The 27,502-nt window shown below is 44.5% G+C and overlaps 1 protein-coding gene across 1 annotated transcript in view; it reads right to left on the bottom strand.

Annotated features, from left to right (window-relative positions):
• ACP6 (acid phosphatase 6, lysophosphatidic) overlaps nt 1–27,502 on the bottom strand; it is a gene marked incomplete in the record, with an annotated part of 53,713 nt that overhangs the window by 17,449 nt on the left and 8,762 nt on the right. The window contains 7 exon segments of the mRNA XM_077479801.1: nt 954–1,119; nt 2,283–2,378; nt 9,011–9,111; nt 11,870–12,002; nt 19,287–19,374; nt 21,995–22,074; nt 25,294–25,424. Of these exon segments, the coding sequence (XP_077335927.1) occupies nt 954–1,119; nt 2,283–2,378; nt 9,011–9,111; nt 11,870–12,002; nt 19,287–19,374; nt 21,995–22,074; nt 25,294–25,424 (795 nt within the window).

Here is a 27,502-nt window from a genome sequence, read left to right as displayed (position 1 = left end):
AAAAAAAAAAAAATGACATTGGTGTCACTGTGACTGGGGGGCAGGGGTAATTGGGGGGGTGATCGGGGGGTAAAGGGGGGGTGTGAGTGTGCCTGGCATGTTCTACTGTGTGTGTAGAGTGTTGGTGCAACTCACCGATCCGCTCTCCTCCGTGTCGGAACGGAAAATACCGACACGGAGGAGAGAATACATCACTTCCTCTCCTGTGTTTACATTACAGGAGAGGAAGTGATGTCACCGGGGATTTCTATTCGTCGGGAGCGATCGCGAGGGGGTGGCCATGAATGAATGGCCGCCCCCTCGTCCCGGATCGCTCCCGGAGGAAAACCGACCGCCGCAGGCACCGGGCGGGGGCCCGATCGGGCCCCCGACCCGCGGGAGGCAAGGGACGTACATGTATGTCCTTATGCCTGCCCGTGCCATTGTACCGACGTACATCGGCGTGCGGCGGTCGGCAACTGGTTAATGTTAAAAAAAAAAAAAAAAAAAAAACAACATGTACACAGATAAAACAATGTATAACAAAATATAACAGACTAAACTCTTAATTATTTTAACCGCTTCCGAATCGCCCACGTACATAAACTGTGGCATGGCAGCTTAGCTGCGCGAAACAACGTCCCAATACATTGTCTTCGTGTCTGGGGTGCGCACACCACCAGCGAGCCACTACCACAGTGATTGGACACAACAGGAGCCAATTAGTGGATCCGGCGGACGCGATGTCCGCCAGGACCATCCAATCAGAGTGGAGAGAGCGCGGTGCAGAAAAGAAAAAAAAAAAAAAAAAAAAAAGAGTGGGAGAGGTAGAGGGAGAGAAAAAAGGGTCAGGAAGGAAATAAATCACACCTGTAGCTGCAATATTTAGAAGAGTTACTCTACTAGTCTCTTCTCTACACTTGAGAGAGAGGGGAGAGAAGAGTGCCAGGGAAAGAAGAGAGTCCATTGCCTACCTGCCCATTGTAGTTGAGTCGGGCAAACCACGCCTTGGATGATCGGTGCTGGTAGAGCTCCAGTGTCAGGTCAGCAGCGTATGGAGGCCACTTCTGGTCAAAGATCCCCAGAGCCATAAGGAGGGGAATTAGAGTCACATCATGAGCAGCGTAAAGGAAAAGCTTCCTGGAAAGGGAAAAAAAAAACCTTTAAAGAGCACCTGTCCTGAATGGCGGCAATCAGTTGTATTTTCTTAAAATGTTTTCTAAGCCGACAGACTGACAGACCCTTTTTCATTGCCCACCTTTAGACCCCTTTCACAATGGAGGCGTTTTTTTTTGGCGCTACAGCGCTAAAAATAGCGCCTGCATAGCACCTGAAAAGAGCCTCAGCTACAAACCCAGTGTGAAAGCCCGAGCGTTCACACTGGGGTGCTGCGCTGGCAGGACGTCACAAAAAGTCCTGGCAGCAGCTTCTCTGCAGCGGAGGAGTAGTGAATGCACCGCTCCTGCTCAGTGCAAACAATGGGGCATTGCTGCAGTGGTGTTTTGCAGGCGGATTTAACCCTTTTTCGGCCACTAGCAGGGGTTAAAACCTCCCCGATATATCGGCCGGATAGCGCCGCTAAAACGACGGTGACTATTTTTAGCACTGCATTACAGCTGACACCCAAGGTGGCTCAGTGTGGAAGGGGTTTTATAGCACAAATTTAACTTTTATTTATCTGATTTGCCATGATGTAAGCTGAACAGTAGCCTAGGGCTTGTTATTTAAAACATATCTAAACCCAAGAAGACAAATACCGGTACATACTACATATAGTGGCTGCAATTATGGGTTTTTTTCCCCGTTAATGCTAATCTGGTGATCCTGCCAGTAACACACTTAATTTCCTAGGGTGACAACGCTCATCGTACTGTATGTATACAGGAGTAGCATTGTCCTATTAGGACAGGAAGTGCACTAGAATGTCAGAACATCTCCCCCTCTCTATAATATGAGGAAAGGGGAGCACAGGATGTTGGGAGCTCCCTGGATTTCTGGCTGGATCAACATGGGGGGAATGTGCACATATTGGAGAGATGTGCTGAGTGATATTAGTTATTTTGTGGAGATGTATAAATAGAGTAACAAATTAGAATCTGAGCTGAAAATAAGTACCATTTTGCTATCTCTTTACACATCCTTTGCTAGTTGTATGAATATCAATTTAAAAGGCTAAGGCAGCCAATCGCAAATCAGTAAGGACAAGTTAGGATCACTGCACTAGAAAATGGTTTTCAAAAAAGGACAACTTGTACCAGTTTTAAGTTACATACAGACCTTGCTGGTGAAATATCAATATGTACCTGGAAGGTATAGCAGGAGGCGTATTCCTTGTTACTGCCAGCATGTTCCTCTGCAGGATGTACAGGAACGGCCCCACCATCAGCTTCAAGACTTCCCTATCATATAAAACAAAATGTCATCATTTTCCACAACCAACCAATTTGGAGACAAGTGGGGGGGGGGGAAATTATAAAAAGTAGGCGAGATGTCAGGTTATAGAATGGAAAATCCCTTCAGTCTATACACTGTTATAACTATTGGGGGTTGTGCTTCAGTAAGATCCCGACATACATCTGATCGACACCCACCAACAGCTCTGAGGTCTTGGAAACATCCTTTGGATCAGATTTGATCAGAACTAAGACCCCTTTCACACCACACCGCCCATAACGTCGGCGGTAAAACGCTGCTATTTCGCTATTTTTAGCTGCGTTTTACCGCCGGATTTGCGGCGCATTTCAGCCGCTAGCGGGGCACTTTTACCCCCCCCCCCCCTGCAAGCGGCGGAGAAAGGGTTAAAACCACCAGCAATATGCCGCAATAGAGGCGTTTTAACGGCGGTATTACAGCGCTGCCCCATTGATTTCAATGGGGAGCGGCGGTGGAGGAGCAGTAAACACACCGCTCCAAAGAAGCTGCTGGCAGGACTTTTCCCTGACGTCCTGCCAGTGCACCGCTGTAGTGTGGAAGCCCTCGGGGCTTTCACACTACAGACAATGGATTGCAGGCGCTATTTCTAACACTATAGCGCCTGCAAAACCCCCTGGTGTGAAAGGGGTCTAAACCCCCATACACACCATCAGATTTTCTGCTGATTTTTGTTTTTAGATTTACCAAAACCATATAATACAAGGACAAAACCTTAGGAGTTTCAATGTGTGTGCAATCAAACAGGCCCTTGCACTACATGGTTTTGATAAATCTGAAGACAAAAATCAGCAGAAAATCTGATAGTGTGTATGGGGCTTTAGTGCTTAAAGGATAAGTTCACCTTTCGTAACATGTTACATACAGTGCATCCAGAAAGTATATTTACAGTGCTTCACTTTTTCCACATTTTGTTATGTTACAGCCTTACTCCGAAATGGATTCAATTCATTATTTTCCTCAAAAGTCTACAAACAATACCCCTTAATGACAACGTGAAAGAAGTTTGTTTGAAATCTTTGCAAATTTATTTAAAAAAAAAAACAAAAAAAAAAAAAAAAAAAAAAAAATACATAAGCATTCACAGCCTTTGCCACGACACGAATTTATCTCAGGTGCCTCCTGTTTTCACTGATGATCCTTGAGATGTTTCTACAACTTGATTGGAGTCTACCTGTGGTAAATTCAGGTGATTGGACATGATTTGGAAAGGCACACACCTGACTATATAAGGCCCCAAAGTTACCAGTGCATGTCAGAGCACAAACCAAACCATGAAGTCCAACGATTGGTCTGTAGACCTCTGAGACAGGATTGTATGGAGGCACAGATCTAGGGAAGGGTACAGAAAAAAAGTCTGCTGCATTGAAGATCCTAATGAGCACAGTGGCCTCCATCATCCGTAAATGGAAGAAGTTTGGAACCACCAGGACTCTTCCTGGAGCGGGCCACCCGACCAAACTGAGCGACCAGGGGAGAAGGGTCTTAGGGAGGTGACCAAGAACACAACAATCACTCTGAGCATTTCTCTGTGGAGGGAGACAACCATCTCTGCAGCACTCCACCAATCAGGCCTGTATGGTAGAGTGGCCAGATGGAAGCCACTCCTCAGTAAAAAGGCAGACGACAGCCCACCTGGAGTTTGCCAAAAGTCATCTGAAGGACTCTGACCATGAGAAACAAAATTCTCTGGTCTGATAAAACAAGGATTGAACTCTTTGGCCTGAATGGCAAGCGTCATGTCTGGAGGAAACCAGGCACCGCTCATCACCTGGCCAATTCCATCCCTACAGTGAAGCATGGTGGTGGCAGCATCATGCTTTCGGGATATTTTTCAGCGGCAGGAACGGGGACCCTAGTCAGGATGGAGGCAAAAGATGAATGTACCAATGTAAAAAGACATCCTTGATGAAAACCTGCTCCAGAGCGCTCTGGACCCCAGACCGGAGCGAAGGTTCATCTTCCAATAGGACAACGACCCTAAGCACGCAGCCAACATAATAGGAGTGGCAATGGGACACTGAAAGTCCCGAGTGGCTCAGCCAGAGCCCAGACTTGAACCAGATTGAACATCTCTGGAGAGATCTGAAAATGGCTGTGCACCGAAGCTCCCCATCCAACCTGATGGAGCTTGAGAGGTCCTGCAAAGAAGTATGGGAGAAACTGCCCAAAAAAATAAAAATGTGTCCCAAGCTTGTAGCGTCATACTCAAAAAGACTTGAGGCTGTAACTGGTGGCAAAGGTGTTTCAACAAAGTACTGAGCAAAGGCTGTGAATACTTATGTACATGGGGTTTTTTGTTTTGTATTTTTAATAAATTTGCAAGGGTTTCAAACAAACTTCTTTCACGTCATTAGGCTCCATTCACATTTGTGCGACTTGTCCTGTGACTTGGGACTGGAAAGTAGCATGACAAGTCGTACCCCATGATTTCCAATGAGTGCCATTCATATTTGTGCTACTTCAAGTGGCACTTGGTCCGACTTTGATGTGAGTTGAGGGCCACAGACATGCCCTGAAATCACGGCAAAATCACTAGACTTTCAAGTCACGGCAGCGTGAAAGGGGCCTTATGGGGTATTGTTTGTAGAATTTGGGGAGGAAAATAATGAATTCAATCCATTTTGAAATAAGGCTGTAACATAAAATGTGGAAAAAGTGAAGCGCTGTGAATACTTTCCGAATGCACTGCATTACACCCATATTCAGGGTGTAACATGTTACGAACGGACTGCCCCCCACACCTCTCCGATCCCCGCTGAGACAGCTAGTGGGAGATAAAAAAAAAAAAAAAAAAGTGTCCGAGCAGGACTCCGCCTGCCAGGTTGTGTCACTCATTCATAGTGACCTGTGAATGGAAAACTATTCTAAAAAGGCAGACTTATTTTTTTACCTTAATGCATTCTCTGCATTAAAAAGGTAAAAAAAAACTTCTGCATGCAGCTCCCTCCACAGGCCCCCCCCCCCCCCATTTACTTACCTAAGCTTGCCATTGATCAACATGGGCAGCAGCTCTCATCTTTCTCCCTCCTCATTGGCTCAGGCACATCAGAGGGAGCCATTGGCTCCTGCTGCCGTCAATCACAGCCAGTGAGAAGGGATGTTGGGGGCGAGGCCGAGCCGCGCTCTGTGTCTTAATGGACACAGAGCTGGGCTTGGAAGCTAGCACGCACAAGCGGCTTGTTATACGGGACCTCGGCGCGCGGGGGGGCATGGGGTGGAGCCAGGAGCGCCAGCAGGGGACCCAAGAAGAGGAGGACCAAGGTTGCTCTTTGCAAAACTATTAAATGGCATGTTATTTTAATAAAAGAACAAAAATTAGCATTTACAATCACAAAAAAAAAAAAGTGCAGTTGCACGCTGCAAGAACAGCTGCTCCAGAGATTAGAAAACGAGCAGAAGCTCTGCTGACTTCCAGTATCCAATCACGTGCAAGCAAAATGTATTATTATTTTTTCCCTTGCACATGATTGGGTACACTTTACAAAGTGAAGATTTACCTCATTTACTAAGCTCTAAGTGCAGTCTATTTGTCTTAAGTAAAAAAAAAAAAAAAAAAAACATAATCTGCCTTTTGCAAAAATAAAAATTAAAAAAAGTTGCAGCAACACCGATCTAATGATCAATGCGCATTTACGTTTTTTTGGGGTTTTTTTTTTTTGCAATGGAGCCTGCAGAGCAGCTGTGATCAATGCATTGCAGATATAATGGTTTCCCCAGCCTCAGAACACATGGAGGAATAGTCCCGATGGAGAAATTGTGATGTTCCACCATCAGAAGAGAAAGGTTTGAGCTTTATGTATGTGGCCATGCAGTATATATGGGTACAATATGAAACGTGGTCTAAAGCATGGACCAAGCCTTCAAAATCAACTTGTGTTCACTGCAGAGAACCAGTCAGCAATGGACATTTGTATTTGGCCAAAGTCTCCCTTCTGGATCTGTAATAACAGAGCAGCATTACCTGACAGTACCATTTCTATTATTTACTTGTATTCTCTACCTGTCATAGCAAGAGAGCCTTGGTAACCCAATTGTCATTCCATTCCATTTACATGAACACAAATCAGTATACAATCGTACAGAAGAAGTATGGAGTCTTCCATTTCTGGCCTCTCCTTCTGAAAATACTAGCTGCCTGGCTATTATCCAGTTTCAATATCTTCAGCACTTTCTAAATCAGCGACGCAGAACAAGATGTGCAAATTATGAGGAAAATTTCCCACACGCCCTTCTGTCAAAGTGCATGGCTCCTAAGGCCCCCTTTCACACTGGGGCGTCAGCGGTAAAGCGCCTCACTATTTTTAGCGGCCCTTTACAGTAATTTTTGCGGCGGTTTTCGGCTGCCACCGGGGCTCTTTCAACCCCCACTAGCGGACGAAAAGGGTTAAAACGACCCACAAAACGACGATGCAGCAGAGCTTTGCCAGTGGTGCCCATTTAGTTCAATGAGCAGGAGCGGCGCTCCTTCACCACTCCAAAGATGCTGCTTGCAGGACTTTACCGTCCTGCAAGCGCTCCGCTCCAGTGTGAAAGACCTCCGGCTTTCACACTAGGAAATGAGAGGAATGTTACAGGCGCCATTTTAGTGCTGCAGCGCCTGTACAGCACCTCAGTGTGAAAGGGGTCTTATAGAAATCATAAGGTTGATCTACTAAAAGGCAAAAGAGACTCTGCACTTTCCAAGTGCAGTTGCTCCAGGGTTTTTTTTAAGTTAGTTAAAACTTAATTTTTCAAAGAATGTCCAATCGCATGCAAGAAAAAAAAAAAAAAGACGCAAAAAAGACGCAAAAAAAAAAAAAAAAATTTTTTTTAATGCATTCTTGCACAGGATTGGATGAAGGAAATCAGCAAAGCTCCCCCCCTCCTTGTAAAGTGCACAGTCTATTTGCACAGACCCTGAGCCTCACCAAACCCTACTACTAAAAGAAAGCATCATGTTTTTATCCTCTAGCCTACACTGCACATACAGTTCTTTGAAAAACTTAATAATACCTCTTGAAATTTGCCACATTTTGTCATGTTACAACCAAAAACGTAAATATATTTTAGTGGAATTTTATGCAATAGACCAGAAGGAAGTAAAGTGATAAATGGTTTTCACATTTATTTATTTTTTTTACAAATAATCATCTGAAAAGTGTGGGGTGCATTTGTATTATATACTCTGATACCCCTAACTAAAATCTAGTGGTACCAATTGCCTTCAGAAGTCACCCAATAGTAAATAGAGTCCACCTGTGTGTAATGTATTCTCAGTATAAATATAGCTTTTCTGTGAAGCCTTCAGAGGTTTGTTAGAGAACCTTAGTGAACAAACAGCATCATGAAGCCCAGGCAGGTCAGGGATAAAGTTGTAGAGAAGATTAAAGCAGGGTTAGGTTATAAAAAAAAATATCCCAAGCTTTGAACATCGCACGGAGCACTGTTTAATAAATCATCTGAAAATGGAAAGAGTATGGCACAACTGCAAACCTACCAAGACATGGCCGTCCACCTAAACTCACAGGCCAGGCAAGGAGAGCATTCATCAGAGAAGAGCCAAGAGGCCCATGGTAACTCTGGAGGAGCTGCAGAGATCCACAGCTCAGGGGGGAGAATCTGTCCACAGGACAACTATTAGTTGTGCTCTCCACAAATCTGACCTTTATGGAAGAGTGACAAGAAGAAAGACATTGTTGAAAGAAAGCCATAAGAAGTCCCATTTGCAAGAAGCCATGTGGGGGGCACAGAAAACATGTGGAAGAAAGTGCTCAGGTCTAAAAGCAAAAATCGGTGTGTGGCGTAAAGCTAACATTGCACATCACCCTGAACACACCATCCCTACTGTGAAACATGGTGGTGGCAGCATCAGGTTGTGGGGATGTTTTTCTTCAGCAGGGACAGAGAAGCTGGCCAGAGTTGATGAGAAGATGGATGGAGCCAAATACAGGGCAATCTTAGAAGAAAACCTGTCAGTCTGCAAAAGACTTGAGACTGGGGTGGAGGTTCACCTTCCAGCAGGACAACGACCCGAAACCTACAGCCAGAGCTACAATGGAATGGTTTAGATCAAAGCATATTCATGTGTTAGAATGGCCCAGTCAAAGTCCAGACCTAAATCCAATTGAGAATCTGTGGCAAGACTTGAAAATTGCTGTTCACAGACGCTCTCCATCCAATCTGACAGAGGTTGAGCTTTTTTTCAAGGAAGAATGGGAAAAAATGTCCCTCTCTAGATGTGCAAAGCTGGTAGAGACATCCCCAAAAAGACTCGTAATTGTAGAGAAAGGAAGTGCTACAAAGTATTGACTCCGGGGGGCGCCATACAAATGTACCTCCACATTTTTCACATATTTGTAAAAACATTTTGAAAAACATTTATCCTTTTCCTTCCACTTCACAATTATGTGCCACTTTGTGTTGGTCTATCACATAAAATACATTTACATTTTTGGTTGCAACATGAAAAAAAAAAAAAAAGTGTGGAAAATGTCAAGGGGTAGGAATACTTTTTCAAGGCACTGTTACTCTGCACAACAAATTCACAAGACCTAATAATTTATTTGCATTACCAAAACAACAATTCACCCAACATCTATGAACAAAGTTTATGTCTCACCTGTTATTAGGCCCCACCATATATGACACAATATTGAGGGCTCTTTGCTCCGTCTTCTGCAGATGGCTTTTATATTTCAAAGAGAAGGGAAATCCATGCACCTAAAGAGAAAAAAAAAATAAATAAAAAAAAAAAACAGTTCAAAAATGATTGCACAATAAATGTAACAGAGTTCCATGCTGGAGGATTGTATCCATTCTATACACCATAAAGTCACACGCACAAAGACCTGAAATGGAAACTCTGAGGGCACTACCTGCTAAGTGTCCCCTCCAGGGCTTGATGTGATGTACTGCAGCCATGCCCAGTGTCACAGAGCCATTTATTTTTCTGTATTTTTTTTTTTTTTTCAGCCAAATGGGGATTTTGTATTGCAAACGGCACTGCAATCACAAGCCAAGCATTTGGCGCACGATTGCAGTGTAGCCCAATTGATTAAACGGGCAAGTTTTACAGGCTGTAGAGCTTGTCAGACTCGGCATTCAAGAAAAATTTGGATTGCATGTGCACAGTCTCCTCTGGCAGCATGTTATGTTTTAGGTGGGTGGTAAAAGTGCGTCTCAACCACCTGTTTTTAGCACCCCATGTGAAAGAAGCCAAATAATGTTCTCCTATAACAGGGGTCTCAAACTGGCGGACCTCCGAGTGTTGCCAAACTACAAATCCCATGAGGCATTGTACAAGGATGACTCCCACAGGCAGAGACATGATGGGACTTGTAGTTTGAGGGCCACCAGTTTGAGACCCGTGGCCTAAATAGTCCGGTTGTTGGAAAGTTGGACCATGCGGGTTTTGATTGCACTTTCACATACAGAGCCAATACATATGAAACTGAAGGATTATAGAAGGAATGATGTTGATAGGATTTAGTATTACATTCAGGGATGGATAATTAAAGCAGAACTTCGAGATTTCATGCCAAGAAAAAAAGTCCCTTTCATCCTACAGATCAGAAGGAAGACCTGGGACCCGGCCTGTCATGTGATTGCGGTGGCTTTTATTTTAATAAATAGTGGATAACTAGAGAGGTGAAAAAGAAAAATGGAGGTGATCTACCTGGAGCTTACACAGGGATAAGGACCCTCCCCCTGCCTGGCGACTGCTCACAAGCTGAATGCACCATTGTGGAAGGGAGGGGAGAGACCCGTAAAAAAACACCGGCTATTTGTCTCGACTCCAGCAGGCACCAGTGGAAGGCAACTCGTTACATGGCTCCAACGCCACGCACATACGATCGGAATTTTGGTGGTTTTCCCGACGGGATTCCAGATTTCGCTCAAGCTGTCTTGCATACACACAGTCACACCAAATTCCAACCACCCAGAACGCGGTGACGTACAACACGTACGACAGGACTAGAAAAAGGAAGTTCAATACCCAGTAGCCAATAGCTTCCATCTCGTAGTTGAATCTGAGCATGCGTGAGTTTTTGCATGCCGGAATTGCATACACACTATCAGAATTTCCGAAAGAAAGTTTTTCTGTCGGGAAAATTGAGAACATGCTCTGAAATTTTTGCTGGCGGGAATTCGGCCAGCTAAATTCCGATGGAGCATACACACAGTCACATTTTCCGATGAAAAGCTCTAGTTTTTTTTTGCTGGCCGAAATTCCGATCGTGTGTACACATTTATAATCACCCAGGATAATAAAAAAAGGACAATAGCTTTGCTCACAACAGCCAATCAGAAGCCTGCTTTCATTTTTTTTTCACATGTACCAAAAAAGCAGCAGCTGAAATCCAATTAGTTGCTTTAAGCAACCTGCATATTTGTCGGGGGGGGGGGCGTGGCCTGGCGAGCGATTGAGTAGGACATGGGTAGTAGGAGCTCCTCTTGACGACTATCCTGTATAACAGCCTGATCGTACATCCGAGAGTATTTTCACCCACAAAGCCGACTGTGGATCCCGGGACCAGGACTTAATATGTCGCCACCTAAAAAATCATCCACGGCGGTGGAGAAATTGGCTAAATATCGCCTTGATGGGGACGACGAGCAGTCCAAAGATGGCACTGCCGCATGTCCAGGGGAAGACCCCCATGCCGTGGAAACATGAAAGGTGCTGGATGCCATAGCCGCTCTCTAGGGTACCCTCATGGCCAAAATAGACGAGGTAAAGATAGATATTTCGCTCCTGAGACAGGACCCCTCTAAAGTGAAAGATAGGGTTACTGAAACGGAAACCCGTATTAGCAACACTGAGGATATTTTACATCCATTACAGCATTCCACATGCAAAGGCAGATCCAACAACTTCACTCCCATCAAGATGACATGGAGAATAGTATTCGCCGCTGTAACCTTACATTTATTGGATTGCCTGAACAGGCTGAAGGTGAAGACCCGGCAGAGTTTCTGGGGAATCTCCTCATTACCACATATGGCAGGGAGGCCTTCTCAGTCATGTTTGCGGTGGAGAGGGCGCACATCGTATACAAACTAAACCCCCACCTGCAGGAGTGCCCCCCCCCGAACCTTTATTGCTAAAATTTCTGAATTTCAGGGACCAAGACAAGATCATGCGGCTTACTAGAGAGAAGGGAAATATACCAGTTGGTAATGGTCATTTAGCGGTGTTCCTGGACTTTTGTAATGAAGTGCAAAGGAAGAGGTCTCAGTTCCAGGATGTCAAGCGTCGCCTTAGGGTGCTACATCTTAAATATGCCATGCTCTTTCCAGCCAGACTTAGAGTGGAGGAGGGTGACCGGGCACAATTTTTTGAGACCCCCAACTGCGGCTTGGCTGGACCAAAGTGGGAGACTGGACTAACGGATGAATCGGATGGCCGATACTGTGAGTAGTTTTGATCAACCTGCATATTTGTCCACAATCGGCATGTGAGGTCTTCCCGTCTCACCTGTTCGGCCAGCAGGTTGTCAAGCAGTAAGAAGAAATCCACTTCCTCTTTGTTATCAATATTCAGGTCCTGCTGGAGCTTTTTCAGCTCGTCTTTCATTCCCGGCTGGTTGTTGGCATCAGATATCCGGCTACTGAAACATCAAAACGTCAGCTAAACAGTATCCAAGCCCAGCAACAAAAATGTAATACACTGCAGCTTACCCGTCCTTAGATGTGGTGGCCTCCTTAGGTTACATTCACACCGGTGATTTAGGCCAGTGTGAAGTGTAGCAGCAGGAATCTTATGATCGCTGCTGTGGCTCTGAGTGGCTAGGTGCAGCCATCAACGCCGTTCACTATAATGACAGATCACCGCAGCCGCAGCCATCATCTCTTCTCTACATAGCCAGCGATTACCTGCGGTGATCGCAGATCCCACTACAATTAGCACGGCCAGTGTGAATATAGTCTTAGTTTTCTTTTTCCCCTTTATATTATTAACCTAGTAACTCTGCCCATTACACAGCTCCTGTCCTAGGGTGACAACACTCACTCACCGTAATGTATTTGTGAAGGAGCACTGGACATGGGACAGGACTACAGAACACCTCTCCCTTTCTTCACCATAACACAAGGGTTCTGTAGTCCAAGTTTGCATGGAAAAATTAAACTTAAAGTGTTACTAAACCCACCACAATAAAATCAGTCTGTATATGCATTAAGAATGCTCGTTATACTCACTGTGGGACCTAAAGGGTTATTCCTTTGCATTGTGTAAACCAACTGTATGATCCTATCTTCTCTGATCCTCCCCTTCTTCCACTGCCCCAGTCTATCTGCTGATGGTACAGAGCCCTAGTAGTCACTCTGCACATGCTCAGTTTTAAATCTGTTTTTTCCCCCCTTTAAAATCAACAGATCTAAACACAAAATACAAGTGCACAATACAAAAAACAATACATGTTGGTCAAAATATGTATTCATCACTGAGATCCTCATCAGATCACGATACCATTTTTCTTTATAGTAAATAGATTAAAGTCATAATAAAATACTATCTAGAACATACAACCTTTCAGTCACCACAATGTCAGCCCCATCATATACATCTTCAGTAAATCATATCATAAATAATCCATATAATCTATATCGCAATATACACATGCAGAGTTTGGTTTTTTTGGGGGATTTTTTTTTGGGGGGGGGGGGGGGTGTATATGATTGCCACAGAGCCAATCAGCACTGTCCAGACAGAGGGCCAGTGGTCCTGCAGCCTCACAGGACAGTCAGGAGAATTAAAACTCCTCCTACAAGCTTTAACCAGACACTGATGGATGTCACAAGACTGCTATATACTGCTGATGAGAAGAGGTAGTTAGCATATTTACCTTTCTGGGAGACCAGATATAGTGAATGCCAGCTCCTGGGTTTAGTAACCCTTTAAAGCCCAACTGCAGGCTAAACTACACTAAAGAATCATCCCTTTCAATGGGACAGTGCCAGCACTGCAAGGGTTAAATGCTGGTTTAGGTCAAGATGAACAAAAAAAAAAAAAAAAAAAAACCATGATGATGATTGACTTACCTGATCCTCCACTCCTCCCTGCAGCCTCTTCTCTCCCATGTTCTAACGGTCTAGGATCCTGACATCATTAATAATAAAGAATGTTCCATAGACCTACATTGGAAGCGTTGACACAGAGGGACAGTCCAGCACCAGAACACGGGGGGAGTGGAGGATCAGGCAAGTTAAAGCGTTTCTCCTCTCCCTTAGACAAAATTAGAAATTACCCCCTCCAGTGCGATCACAGTCCCACTGCAAGGGATCATTTGAAATTTTCCTAGAACTGGGTTGTAAAAGTGTAATACATGAAGTTTTAGGATGACAAGATTTGTAGTAAAATCAATAAGGTTTTTGCCAGAAATCTTGTCACCCCACTGCAAAGTGAAATGTTCATTTTGGTCTGGGGCACCAGTTTTCCCTAGCTTATCTCTCTTGCCTCCCCCGGAAGCTGGTCCTTTCCTCTTGCTTCCAACGCTCCAAGCTGTATGCATGTCCCTTGGTGTCCTTGATTACAGTGCAGGACTGCTGGTCCTGCACTGTACATGAAGACCTCAGAGCTGCGACCGATGGACAAAGCACCAAAGAGAAGTAGCTTTGGGGGACCGTTTACATGAAGAGGAGCCGTAGGAGAGTAAACTAGACACGTGCAATTTGTTTTGGTACGAATGTACATTTGGACCAATTTTTCGTTATTCGGATGTATCCAAAAATTGAATTTTCTAACAAAATTCTAAATTTTCAAAACAATTCAAATTCCTTGTCACCCTTGTGATGTCACAGATGGGGAGAGCATGCTGGGTCGATGAGGTCACAAGGGGGCGGGGTCACACACTGACGTCATCGAGTGATCCGCCCCTTGACAATTTTTTTCCTTGCTTTTTTCGGGTCCGGTGGTGGCGGCGGGCATTGCGATTGATGATGGATCTACACCGGGGGACAATTTTAATTTTTTATAGTAAAGGTGTCAAAAACCTGTGCTGTGTCTTTATTCACTTTTTGATGAATGGGTATGGGCACTATGTACATACTCCTTCATATAGTGGGGGAAAGGCCGGGACCTGGGGGCCCCCCCTTCCAGATTTGGATAAGCCCCCCCGCCCATAGACCTTCACAACCACCTCCCATGGTTGTCGGGAAGAGGCCCCCCCCCACCCCTCCGTGTTGAGGTCATGTGGCCTGGTATGGTTCAGGAGAGGGTGACAGTTTGTCCTCCCCCCTTTCCTGGCATGTCGGGCTCCATGCTCGAATAAGGGTCTGCTATGGATTTTTTTTTTTGGGGGGGGGGGGGGTGACCCACTTTTTTTCCCCAGAATTTTCAATTGCCAGCATTCTTTTGTTAACATTTCAGCTCTCAGCAGGAAAGCCGACTGCTGAGTCTTCCGTTGTTAAGGACATGACGGGCGGCTTCCCCGGCCGGCTCCCTAACAACCAGCTATTCTTCACACAGAATTTAAATCAATTGATCATTTTTCGACCGATCCGAAACGTTCAGAAAATGTGGAATTTATGAGAAAATTGATAAAAGAAACAAAATCAAACAGAACTAAAACTAAACAAATTCTGAATTGAATCAAAGAAACAAAAATTAGTAACATAACGAATCTATCCAAAATATATGTTTCCGTTCTGCATGTGTCTAGAGTAAACCTGCTTTCTAATGGTGCCCTAAACCGAGGATGCTCAACCCACCTAACTACTCTACATTTGTTTTCTCCATCAGCACATCCCCCACAGTTATTACTTTTTGTATCTCTTGACCTTCCCTCTTTGATTGTAAGCTCTAACAAGCAGGGCCCTCCGATTCCTCCTCTATTAAAGTGTATTGTAACTGTGCTGTCTGCCCACAAGTTGTAAAGCGCTGCGTAAACTGTCTGCGCTATATAAATCCTGTATAATAAGAATAAATGACCCATGGCCCGCGGAGCCCATTGATGTGGCCCGCAACCTCAAACCAGGGAAAAGCATGCTCTGGGATGGCGGGTCGGCAAGCCCAAATCACAATCAATGGGTTGCAGGCTTGTCATCCCGGAGTGCATGGAGCCGGCTGCAACAGCAGAGGAAGCAGAGGAAGCAGGAACCGTATAAGCCGATGCTTCCTCCTAGTGATGTGAAAATGAAAGTGGCTTGTGTTATAGTACAGACATCATGAGTCCCGTCCAGCCTGGCCACAGTCTTCATCCTCAGCAAGCGCAAGGAAGAAAAGGTATTGTGGTTTCATCTTCTAATCTAAACCACAGGTGTCAAAAGTTGTAGCACTACAAGTTCCATGAGGCATTGCAAGGCTGACAGTTACAAGCATGACACCTACAGGCAGAGGCATGATGGGAAGGGTAGTTTCGCAACAGCTGGAGGGGCCGCCAGTTTGACAGCCCTGTAAACTATACAACAGGCCTGCGGTTATATTTATTACTGTAATACCCACATCCTATCTATATCACACCCTTCACCACAGTCTGGGTCCAGCTATATAGCCATTTCCTCCTTCATTATCTGCACAGAAGGCCAAAGATCTGCCATGATGAATGAGTGTGAAGAAAATGTGGAGTTTAACTGCTTCAGGCCACTTTTTGCGATCTGCGATTTTTAATCGGGACTGTGACATTATGGCGGACACATCGGACAATTTTGACAAATTTTTGGGACCATTGGCATTTAATCAGCGATCAATGCGATAAAAATGCACCAATAACTGTATAAATGTCACTGGCAGGGAAGGGGTTAACACTAGGGGCAATCAAGGGGTTAACTGTGTTCCCTAGTGTGTGTTCTAACTGAAAGGGGAAGGGGACTGTGTAGGGGAGATGACAGTTCGCTATTCATACTTTGTATGAACAGACGATCTGTCTCTTCTCCCCTCAGAGAACCGGGATCTGCGTCTACACAGACACAGACCCCAGTTCTCAGTGTGTCAGCAGCGATCGTGGGAGCCTAGAGGTGATATAGACCGCCGGGCACTTGCATCGGCTCCAGGAGTGAGCAGCCGGCGCATCAGCGTAACATAACGTCGTTTCACTCAGCCCTGCCATTCTGCCGCAGTAAAATTGCGGCGGCTGGTCAGCAAGTGGTTAAGTGCTATCCTTCACTGGTGAAGCCTGGTTCACACCAGTGTGGCTTTAAAATCACGCTACTTCAGCACAATTTAAAAGCTGCAGATCCATGCGATTTGGATATCCGATTTCATTGCGGCTTGCGACTTAATTTAATAGAAGTCAATGCAAGCCGCAATAAAATCGCAAAAAAAAGTAGTGCAGGAGCCTTTTTCAAAGTCGCTGCAAAAATGGGGTGCAACTTGTTATGCGATTTTGAACTGTGTGAACCAGGGCTAAAAGTAAAGCCGATTTCCAGGTATGGCAATTTTTACAAAGTTACATTGCTCCAAGCTGGACCAATGTCAAATCCCAACTCTGGGTAAAAAAACAACATTTTCCCATGCAGCAGAGCTGTAGGGGTTAACTGCTTATTTTGTCTAGAAGTGAACACAATGCCTATACTCACCCGATCCTTCAGAAAATGGCACTCCTTCACGCTCAGCGGTGGACTGTTCCTGATGTCTTCATGACCAGAGCCAATCTATGAGCGTGATGACGTCAGGAACAGTCCACCACACAAGAATGCTAGACCACAGGGGGGTCAGGAGCTGCAGGGGCTGGTCTTGCGCTGGGAGGATCAGAGGATTAGGTGGGTAGATAGATCTCTGCTTTTTAATCCTCTAGACAAAAACGAGCAGTTAACTCATGCAGTGCAGGCACAGCCCCACTGCATGGAAAAAAAAAAAAATTTGCCTGGAGTTCAGCTTTAAAGTGTTACTAAACCCGGGACCCTGCATTCATTATATCTGGTCTCCCACAGTATACAGAACATGGAGATGCAATTTTACTAAATATAAAATGCCAAATACCTTTTCTCATCAGAAGTATATAGCAGTCTCGTGACTTCTATCAGTTTCTGGGTAAAGTTTGTAGTTTTCCTTCTCCCCTTATTGTCCTATGAGGCTGCATGACCCCTGACCATCTGTCTGGACAGTGCCGATTGGCCCTTTGCTGATCACATGCACCCACCCAAGAAAAAAAAAAAAAAAAAAAAAAAACACACTAGTGCAATACACACTAAACTGAGCATGTGCAGAGGGACTCCAAAGCCTCTGTACTATCAGGAGATGGACGGGGGACAGTGGAAGACTATAGGATCAAACAGCCTTTTTACACAATGCAGACTTGCTTCGGATTCAACACACATTAAACGGAGTGTTTCTCAACTCCAGTCCTCCAGGCGCCCCAACAAGTCACGCTTTCAGAATCACCGTTATTTTGCACAGGTGATTTGATCAGTTTCACTGGCTTAGTAATTACCACAGCCCTTTCATCTGAGGGAAATCCTGAAAACATGACCTGTTTGGGTGCCTTAAGAACTGGAGTTGAGAAACACTGCATTAACTGCTAGTTTACACTTTCTTCAAAACAAGGCTTCGGACACGCTTTGTTAAAGCGCTCTGAACGCTAGTCAAAGCTCCTGTCACTAAATTAAATGGTTAGCTTACAGTCCTGTTTACACCTTTTGCTTTGCTTCAAAAATTATACCCCATGTAGCTTTAGTTGTGCTTCAAAGCCTCCATAGAAGCCTATACCAAAAGCCCCACCAAAAGCCCCACCAAAAGCCCCACCAAAAGCCCCACCAAAAGCCCCACCAAAAGCCCCACCAAAAGCCCCACCAAAAGCCCCACCAAAAGCCCCACCAAAAGCCATATTTTGAAGCAAGAGTAAACCAGCCCTAACAAGCATGCTTTACTGCATATACAGCTTGATTTTATTGTTGTGGGTTTAGTAAAACTTTTAGTATGTACCATACCTGTGGGATACCCCTGGAAGCTGGAAATCACTGTAGCAGACATCAGTACTCTCAGGTACAGTAAGTATAAGGGGGTGCTCCGGGGAGAGCTGCAACAGGTTTACCTTAATGCAGAGGATGCATCAAGGTAAAAAACCTTTAGAACTACTTTCATAATAAAAATTAAGCTCATCCTGGAGCTCAGCTTCAGATAGACACTAAAAAGTTAAACCCTCTGACAGCATCTCCTATCCCTCAGGGACTACATTTTTGGCTCCCACCATCCCTGCTGCATTTTTATTCTATGTGGACTACGGGGTTGAAAATATATTTATTGGTAAATAGAATGGTGTAACCAGTGGCGGCCTGTCCATGGGGGGGGGGGTGCCCGATGTTGTGGATTCTATAAGGGGTGTGGCTTATGGGAAGTGGGAGTGGTCAACGTGCGTGGAGGGGTAGGGTCTTGCGCCCCCCCATCCTAAAACTTCACCAGCCGCCACTGAGAGTAACAATTAGATGACCAATATATCAAAATAGAAAAAAAAATAAAATAAAAAAAAAGGGCCGTGAGCAGGCCAAATGGCTATCACCTGCAGCCATCCTCCTGCCATATCTCAATAATGACACAGAAAAGTGAAAATATCTACATGGACTATAGCAGGAGGAGTGGGAAAATGTGAGCTGAACAGAGCTTGAACTTTAAGGAACACTTGGCACTGTGCTTGCCAAGAATTATAATAAACTGGCAGGTACCCCAGCCTACTAGACACCACCTATAACCAATTTATATTTTTGAAGTGGACTGATCCTTTAATGGTTTGTACTGGAGATAGGAGGGAAGTCCTTTTAATATCTGTCTAGACTGATGAAGCCTTCAGCAATGTAGGAATGGAATAGAACATATGGGTTGCAGATAATAACTCTAGAACACTTTAGAAAGACATTGTGCAGTTTCTCAATAAATACAAACTGAATACATGTTTGTACATTTTGCCTGCAGCTCCACCAATACCGTCTCCCCTGCTAATAAGCAAATTGCCCAAACGCACCTTGTCCGATGTTTGAGCTCATGGCAGCCTTGGTAATTGGGGTAGAGGATTTCACTGCTGGCCTCATCCGTGACAATTGTGACGGGTCCTGTGCAAAAAAGTAACATATGTTTACATATTCTTTACAAGCTGACTCTACCACAAATAACTATGTACAGTTATCAGCAAGAACTTGTATTTTTGGTGGACAAGGCTTGAACCTCACCAAGTTCCTCCCAGCAGTCAGAAAACGTGCCACTGCTTGTGCCATTTGGCATAGACGGCCTCTTTCACGACTTGTGCAAACCAGCTATTCCCTTAGAAACTGGTTCTAAGGGCATGACATCCTTTGTGATAGCATGGGCCATGACAGACCCTCTTTATGGAAAGATCTGGGGTCTATTAGACCCTAGATCACGCCTCTGACCTCCAAAGCAGCAGATCAGACAAAGATCAGTTTGATATGCAGCTTCACAAGACGGCAATGGCCTGTATACAAACTAAAAACCAGAAGTGACAAAATCCTTGTCAATTCTGGTTTCTGACATCCCAGTGGGAGGAACAACATCAGTTCCTCTCAATGTGTGCCCAGAAGCCAATGCCATTGGTAGCCACCTTACCGGGCTCCCCGATCAGATGGGAGAGGTCTGTAAAGTTTGCGGCTGGGGGGAATGGGACTCTGCCACTTTACTCCGCATTACTTATTACTTACTTATTACAAACAGAATCGACTGCTGTAAAAAAAACAATACTGGGATCATGGCTGTAGCCTCCACCATTATCCCTGTTAAACGGCTTCAATATGAGGAGAGAGTGTGTGTGTGTGTGTGTGTGTGTGTGTGTGTGTGTGTGTGTGTGTGTGTGTGTGTGTGTGTATGTATATGTGTATATATTTTTTTTTTATTACACACATACACATTCTCTCTCTATATAAACAATGTTTTTCGCTATAATATCCAAAAATGTATAATATAATATATATATACATATATATACATATATATACATATATATACATATATATACATATATATACATATATATACATATATATATATATATATATTTATAGCATTAATTATAACATTTTTTTAAATTACTAGTAATGGTGGTGATCTGCGAATTTTAGCGGGACTGCGACATTGCGACGGACACATCGGACACTTTTTTGGGACCAGTGACATTTATACAGCGATCAGTGCTATAAATGTACAGATTACTGTATAAATGGCACTGGCAGGGAAGGTGTTAACACTAGTTGTGTTCCCTGGGAGATGTTTCTGTGTGTGTGTGTGGGGGGGGGGGGGGGGGACACTGACTAGGAGTACAGAGATCGCTGTCTCTAATCACTAGGAACAGACGATCACTCTGTACTTCCCCAATCAGAATGGGGATCTGTTGGTTTACATTGACAGATCCCCGTTCGGGCTCTCTGTGGAGCAATCGCAGGTGGCCGGCAGACACCGTGGCCGCCGGCTACACACATCCACCCCCTACGCCGTGCAGCGGGTGCGCCCCTGCTATAGCTGTAAGATGGACCAACGTACAGCTACGGAGATTCATGGGAACAAGCCGACCTGCTGCAGTATAATGACAGCGGCTGGTCGGCAAGTTGTTACAATGTAATAGTCTCCCTGGACAGAGGTGTGGTCAGGACTGGCATAATCATACGGCGGCTCAGGCAGTCGCCTTAGGGAGCCAGCATGGGGCAAGGCAGTCAAATCTGAAACCTCTAGTCACTTGCTGGGGATTCAGATCTTTAATGATCTTGCAGACATGTGTTTTTACACACTGTATAGCGGCCGGGAGCGCTTGCGCTTTAGTAAAGCCGACGGTCGGCTTTCATGTGGAAGTGATACAAGCAACTGTGATTCCACCTATCACTTCCACAACCACTGCTGCAATGTGCCGCCTGCCAAATCACCCTCCCCATCATGTTCACCAGGCTCCACTGTCCCACCTGTGAGCAGTCATGCCGGGTGTTTGCTGGGAATGGAGTGGCGGGAGCTTAGCGGACGTCTGCCTGCTACGCTTCTCTCCTGCGCACAGACCAGGAAGTTAGGTGTAGGACAGTGATGGCGAACCTTGGCACCCCAGATGTTTTGGAACTACATTTCCCATGATGCTCATGCACACTGCAGTGTAGTGGAGCATCATGGGAAATGTAGTTCCAAAACATCTGGAGTGCCAAGGTTCGCCATCACTGGTATAGGACGTCACTTCCTGAGGTCTTGATGTAGGACCTCACTTCCCGGTAATGAGCCGTCAACCAGTGCCTGGGGAAGCAGCTGATGGAACACCGTCTGTGTTCCATCAGCTGCAGTGAAGCACCCCCCCCCCCCCCCCCCCCCGAGTAGACAAAAATCCTTGCACTGACTCTGGGCGTGATCCTTCCGTCTTCCCCATATAATTCCATTTCACCTTCTCACAGATTCAGCTAAGTGAATCAAATGATTGTTTAACACCTACAAAGTCTTCCTGACACCAAGGATGTAACTAGAACAGGGGCAGTTCCACAATTTTCACACCTCTCATCCTGGTTTATACATACAATCAACATCTGCCTTGGCAGAATCTATGATGACCGGATGAAGGGGTTGGTACTATCCATGTTGGCATATCTTCCCGATATTCATTAGAATTGAACAAGTGGATTGGAGAAACTGAAATGTTTTGCAGAAAAATTACAGCTGAATGTAAATAACTACTACTGGCGATAAAGTACTGACCTTCCTGCTTTTGCTGGTAGAGGCCGGCTAGTAAACACCGCGTGGACTCCAGATTGCGCACTATATTGGTGGACCGGACACTGAAACAGAAGGAGAAAATAGTCTAGTTCAATGGTCAACAACTTGCAAGGGAAAGCGTGCCTCAAACAAGGCCCCTAAAGTCTCCAAAGGGCTGTATATATTATTTATTACATGTAATGCTACACAAAACTGTCACAGACTGAAGACTTACTGGAGGAAATGATCAGAGATGATTCTACTGGAGTGGTTGGAAACTGAAGTCATGTCATCGGAGACCATCAGAGACAGACTAGGGATCATGTTGCAGGAGACCGCTGGAATCTACTACAGTTAGTAGTCAATGCTCCCTTCTGACCGCTGGGGCCCAAGGGCCACATTTCAAACACCAAAGGGCCATTTATAGCCCTTGGGAAGCAGGTTGGGCACCAGAGATCTAGTTGGTCTTGGTAATAAAGGTGTTGTAATGTTGCAGTCTAATCATTGCGGGAAAGAAGGCCGAGGAAAAGCTTTCTCCTGCAGCAGACTGATGACATTATCTCCACATAATCAGTCACTGACCGAAGTGTAAGGGTAGATTTAGATGTGCATTTAAAATGTCCCTTGCCTCAGAAGCAAGGGGGAATGGGGGCCAAGGCACACAGGGAGTAATCAGATTAGGGCAACACATGGAGGGGAGACAAAATACAGAACAATGCACTGTTCCCCTCTCCCAGATGCTGGAGGGAGAGAAAGAAAACAGCTTTTAGCTGCTAGAGAGACAGACACAGTACATGGTTCTGTATTTATCGCCTGCCCTGCCGCACTGATTCCCCTGCTGTGTGCCTGAGCCCCCTACAGGAGGCCCGGGGGACTTTTCCTTGACCCTCAGGAGACGGGGTGCTGGCATCTTAATGTGCTCATTCGAAAAGTGACACACATTTAAAAACAGAGTTAAAGTGGTGTTGCCACCCAAAAAAGAAAAAAAAAAAAAATTTAAATTCATTAAAAAAAAAATATATATATTTTTTTTACTCACCTCTAAATGCCTGTTTCTAGGGGGTCCCTCGTAGTCTGCCTCCTTCAGTGCCCGAGCTGGTGATATCACTTCCCCTCAGCGCCACACAGTCATCTGGGACCTGTCACGTGTCCCAGGTGACTGTGCGGCGTACCACAGTAAGAATTCCCGGCGCCGCGAGCAGAGCGGGGGAACGAGGGGGGCTTCGTTCCCCGCATCGCTGGATCCTGGGACAAGGGTCCGATCTCCCAATCAACGCCTGTAGCAGAGAAAAAATAAAAATTTAAAAAAAGGAGAAGAAAGAAGAGGCCTCAGCCTATGCTTCTCCACAAATCACTCCCTGACGCGTGTTGCCCCATAGAGGTTCTACTAATGTGTGGGGCAAAAAGCGTCCAATCATGTGCAAGCAAAAATTCTGTTTTTTTGTTTTTTTTCTTTGCACCTGATTGGGTATTCTTGTAAAGTGAAGCTTTACCTCATTTACTAAGCTCCAACGCAATTGCACTTACAAAGTGCACCATCTATTTGCCTTTAGTAAATCAACCACATAGTATTGTTAGTTTTAATAAATGTAAGGGAGATTGCACACCTCCCTTTCTGAACATCTTCATATAGTAACAGTACCTATTCGATAATCTGATTCTTTAGAATATAGCTGTAGTGTTTATGTTTATACTATTTTAAACACTTCAGCCCCGGAAGGGTTTACCCCCTTAATGACCAGGTAATTTTTTGCGATTCGGCACTGCGTTACTTTAACTGACAATTGCGCGGTCGTGCGACGTTGCACTCAAACGAAATTGATGTCCTTTTTTCCCCACAAACAGAACTTTCTTTTGGTAGTATTTGATTACCTCTGCAGTTTTTATTGCTTGCACTATAAACAAAAATAAAAAAGACTTTTTTTTCCAAAAAATGTCAAAGATATAATATAAATATATATATATATATATATATATATATATATATATATATATATATATATATATATATATATATATATATATATATATATATATATATATATATATATATATATATATATATATATATATATATATATAATCTTTTTTTTTTTGCTTTAATACATATCCAATTTTTTTTCAAAAAAACTCATTTCATCAGTTTAGGCAAATATATATTCTAAATATTTTTGGTAAAAAATAAAAACGCAATAAGTGTATATTGATTGGTTTGCGCAAAAGTGGGGATAGATTTATGTCATTTTTAATTTTTTTTTTTTTTTTTACTACTAATGGCGGCGATCTGTGATTTTTACTGGGACTGTGACATTGCAGACAGATCGGACACCTTTCACACTTTTTTGGGACCACCGACATTTATACAGCGATCAGAGCTAAAAATAGCCACCGATTACCGTATAAATGTCACTGGCAGGAAATGGGTTAACACTAGGGGGTGATCAAGGGATTAAGTGTGTCCTAAGGAGGTGTTCCTGTGGGGGGAGTGTACTGAAAGGGAGTACAGAGAGATCGCTGTACCCAATCACTAGGAACTGCAGATCTCCCTCTTGACAGAACGGGGATCTGTTTGTTTACATTAACAGAACCGCCGTTCCGTCTCTCTCAGGAGCAATTGCGGGTGCCAGGCGGACATCATGGCTGCCAGCCACAAGCATCAGATCCTACGTTATGAGGCGGGCGCACGGCTGCTAAGGCTAATTAGAGGGCCGCCATACAGCTACAGCGATTTGCTCAGGAGAGCCAACCTGCCGCCGTATAACGACGGCGGCTAGTCAGCTAGTGGTTAAAGGAGTTGTAAAGGCAGAAGGTTTTTTATCTTAATGCATTCTATGCATTAAGATAAAAAGTCTGTGTGCAGCAGCCACCCTCAGCCCCCCTAATACCTACCCGAGGTCCCTCTATCCAGCGAGGTCCATGAGTGTCTCAGCCATCTGAGATTCTCCTTCCTGATTTGCCGAGACACAGCAGCAGCGCCATTGGCTCCCAATGCTGGCAATCAAAGTCAGCTAGCCAATCAAGGCATAGAGGGGACGGGGCCAGGTCAGGGCTCTGTGTCTAAATGGACACAGGGAGCTGTGACGCGGCACGGGTGCCCCCCATAGCAAGCTGCTTGCTGTGGGGGCACTAAACAGGAGGGAGGGGCCAGGATCACAGAAGAGGGACCTGAGAAGAGGAGGATCTGAGCTGCTCTGTGCAAATCAACTGCAACAGAGCAGGCAAGTATAAAATGCTTTTTATTTTTATAGGAAAAATAAATAAAAATAAAACCACGAGACTTTAAAATCACTTTAAGCACTCACTAGACCTCTGACGGATTAAATATTGGCGACAGGAAACTTTGCTCTTCCATGTAGGTTTTACGGAGCCTGACGCCAAGGCTGAACATCTGCTGCATCCCTATTGTGGTGAGCTGTCCTGGGAATGTGCCACCCTGTGATGGAAACAAGATACAGATGTGTAACATGAACAATGTTTAATACAGTCACTGATTGGTGGTGGGGGGGGGGGGGGGAACATTCACCACTGATATCAATCCCAGAATAATAATAACTGACCTCTGCTCCTTCATGCAGCACTTTACCCTGCTAACCCCTCAGCATTCCCTGTTAAACAGGACGATGTCTACCCACCCGTCATCGATCTACAAGAACCCGAATCACCCGCCAGTCTAATGTATGTCTTTGTATCTACTGACTAAAAGTACTGGCGTTATTCTAAGTGCTAATAAAATTCTAGCCAAAGCTTTGGATATGGTAGGCAATGGTTAGACCCATGGTCGTCAACCCTGTCTGACATTTGGCACTACAGGTAGTTAAATTGTAAGTAAACAATTAACTTTTTTGGTACTTTTTAATGTGTTATTTATACTATTGAAGGCGTTTTGTTGTGTCCTTTAAAAAGTGCGCAAAAAAAACAAAAAACAAAAACAAAAAACAAACACACATTGAATAGGTCCCGCTTTTGCCTTGAACCATTGGAAGTATGGACACCACTAGATAAAGCATTTAACTTGATCTACCGGCTTGCCCTTCCCATACTGCATCCCAGTGCCATCTCTTCCTTGGGTAAGAGGCGTACCCACCCACATGATGTAAAAGAATTTGAATCAAATTCATCAGACCAAGCCACCTTCTTCCATTGCTCCATGGACCACATTCTCATTGTAGGTGCTTTTAGCTGTGGACACGGGTCAGCATGGGGACCCTGACCGGTCTGCGACTATCCTGCCCCATACACAACAAACTGCGAACCTCTCTATGTTCTGACACTTATCAGAACCAGCATTTACCTTTTCAGCAATCTGAACTACAGTATCTCTTTAATTGGATCGCACTACACAGGCAGCCTTCGTTCCCATGCATCACGTGGGGAGCCTTGGCCGTCCTTGACCCTGTTGTCGGTTCACCGCCTTTGCTTCCTTGGCCCACTTTGACGGTCCCGACAACTGCAGACCGGGAACATCCCACAAGAGCTGCAGTTTTGGAGTTGCTCTGACCCAGTCGTCTGGCCATTACAATTTGGCCCTTCTCAAAATCACTTAAATCCTTACGCTTGCCAAATTTTTCTGCTTTCACATCAATATTTCTTGTTATTCACTTTACCTGTCAGTGTTCATTATGTTATAGCTGAATATATATATATATATATATATATATATATATATATATATATATATATATATATATATATATATATATATATACACACACACACACACACACACACACATACACACACACACACACATACACACACATACACACATACACACATACACACATACACACATACATACATACATACATATATACACTCACACACATACATACACAGTGCCTTGCGAAAGTATTCGGCCCCCTTGAACTTTTCAACCTTTTACCACATTTCAGGCTTCAAACAAAGATATAAAATTAATTTTTTGTGAAGAATCACCAACAAGTGGGACACAATTGTGAAGTGGAACGAAATCTATTGGATATTTTAAACTTTTTTAGAAAATAAAAAACTGAAAAGTGGTGCGTGCAAAATTATTCGGCCCCTTTACTTTCAGTGCAGCAAACTCACTCCAGAAGTTCAGCGAGGATCTCTGAATGATCCAATGTTGTCCTAAATGACTGATGGTGATAAATAGAATCCACCTGTGTGTAATCAAGTCTCTGTATAAATGCACCTGCTCTGTGATAGTCTCAGGGTTCTGTTGAAAGTGCAGAGAGCATCATGAAGACCAAGGAACACACCAGGCAGGTCCATAATACTGTTGTGGAGAAGTTTAAAGCCAGATTTGGATACAAAAAGATTTCCCAAGCTTTAAACATCCGAAGGAGCACTGTGCAAGCGATCATTTTGAAATGGAAGGAGTATCAGACCACTGCAAATCTACCAAGACCTGGCCGTCCCTCTAAACTTTCAGCTCAGACAAGGAGAAGACTGATCAGAGATGCAGCCAAGAGGCCCATGATCACTCTGGATGAACTGCAGATAACTACAGCTGAGGTGGGAGAGTCTGTC

Source organism: Lithobates pipiens, unplaced genomic scaffold, assembly GCF_037356315.1.
Source record: "Lithobates pipiens isolate NorthernLeopardFrog02 unplaced genomic scaffold, aLitPip1_a1.2 Scaffold_16, whole genome shotgun sequence".
NCBI lineage: Eukaryota > Metazoa > Chordata > Amphibia > Anura > Ranidae > Lithobates > Lithobates pipiens.
This window is presented reverse-complemented; position numbering and strand designations above follow the sequence as displayed.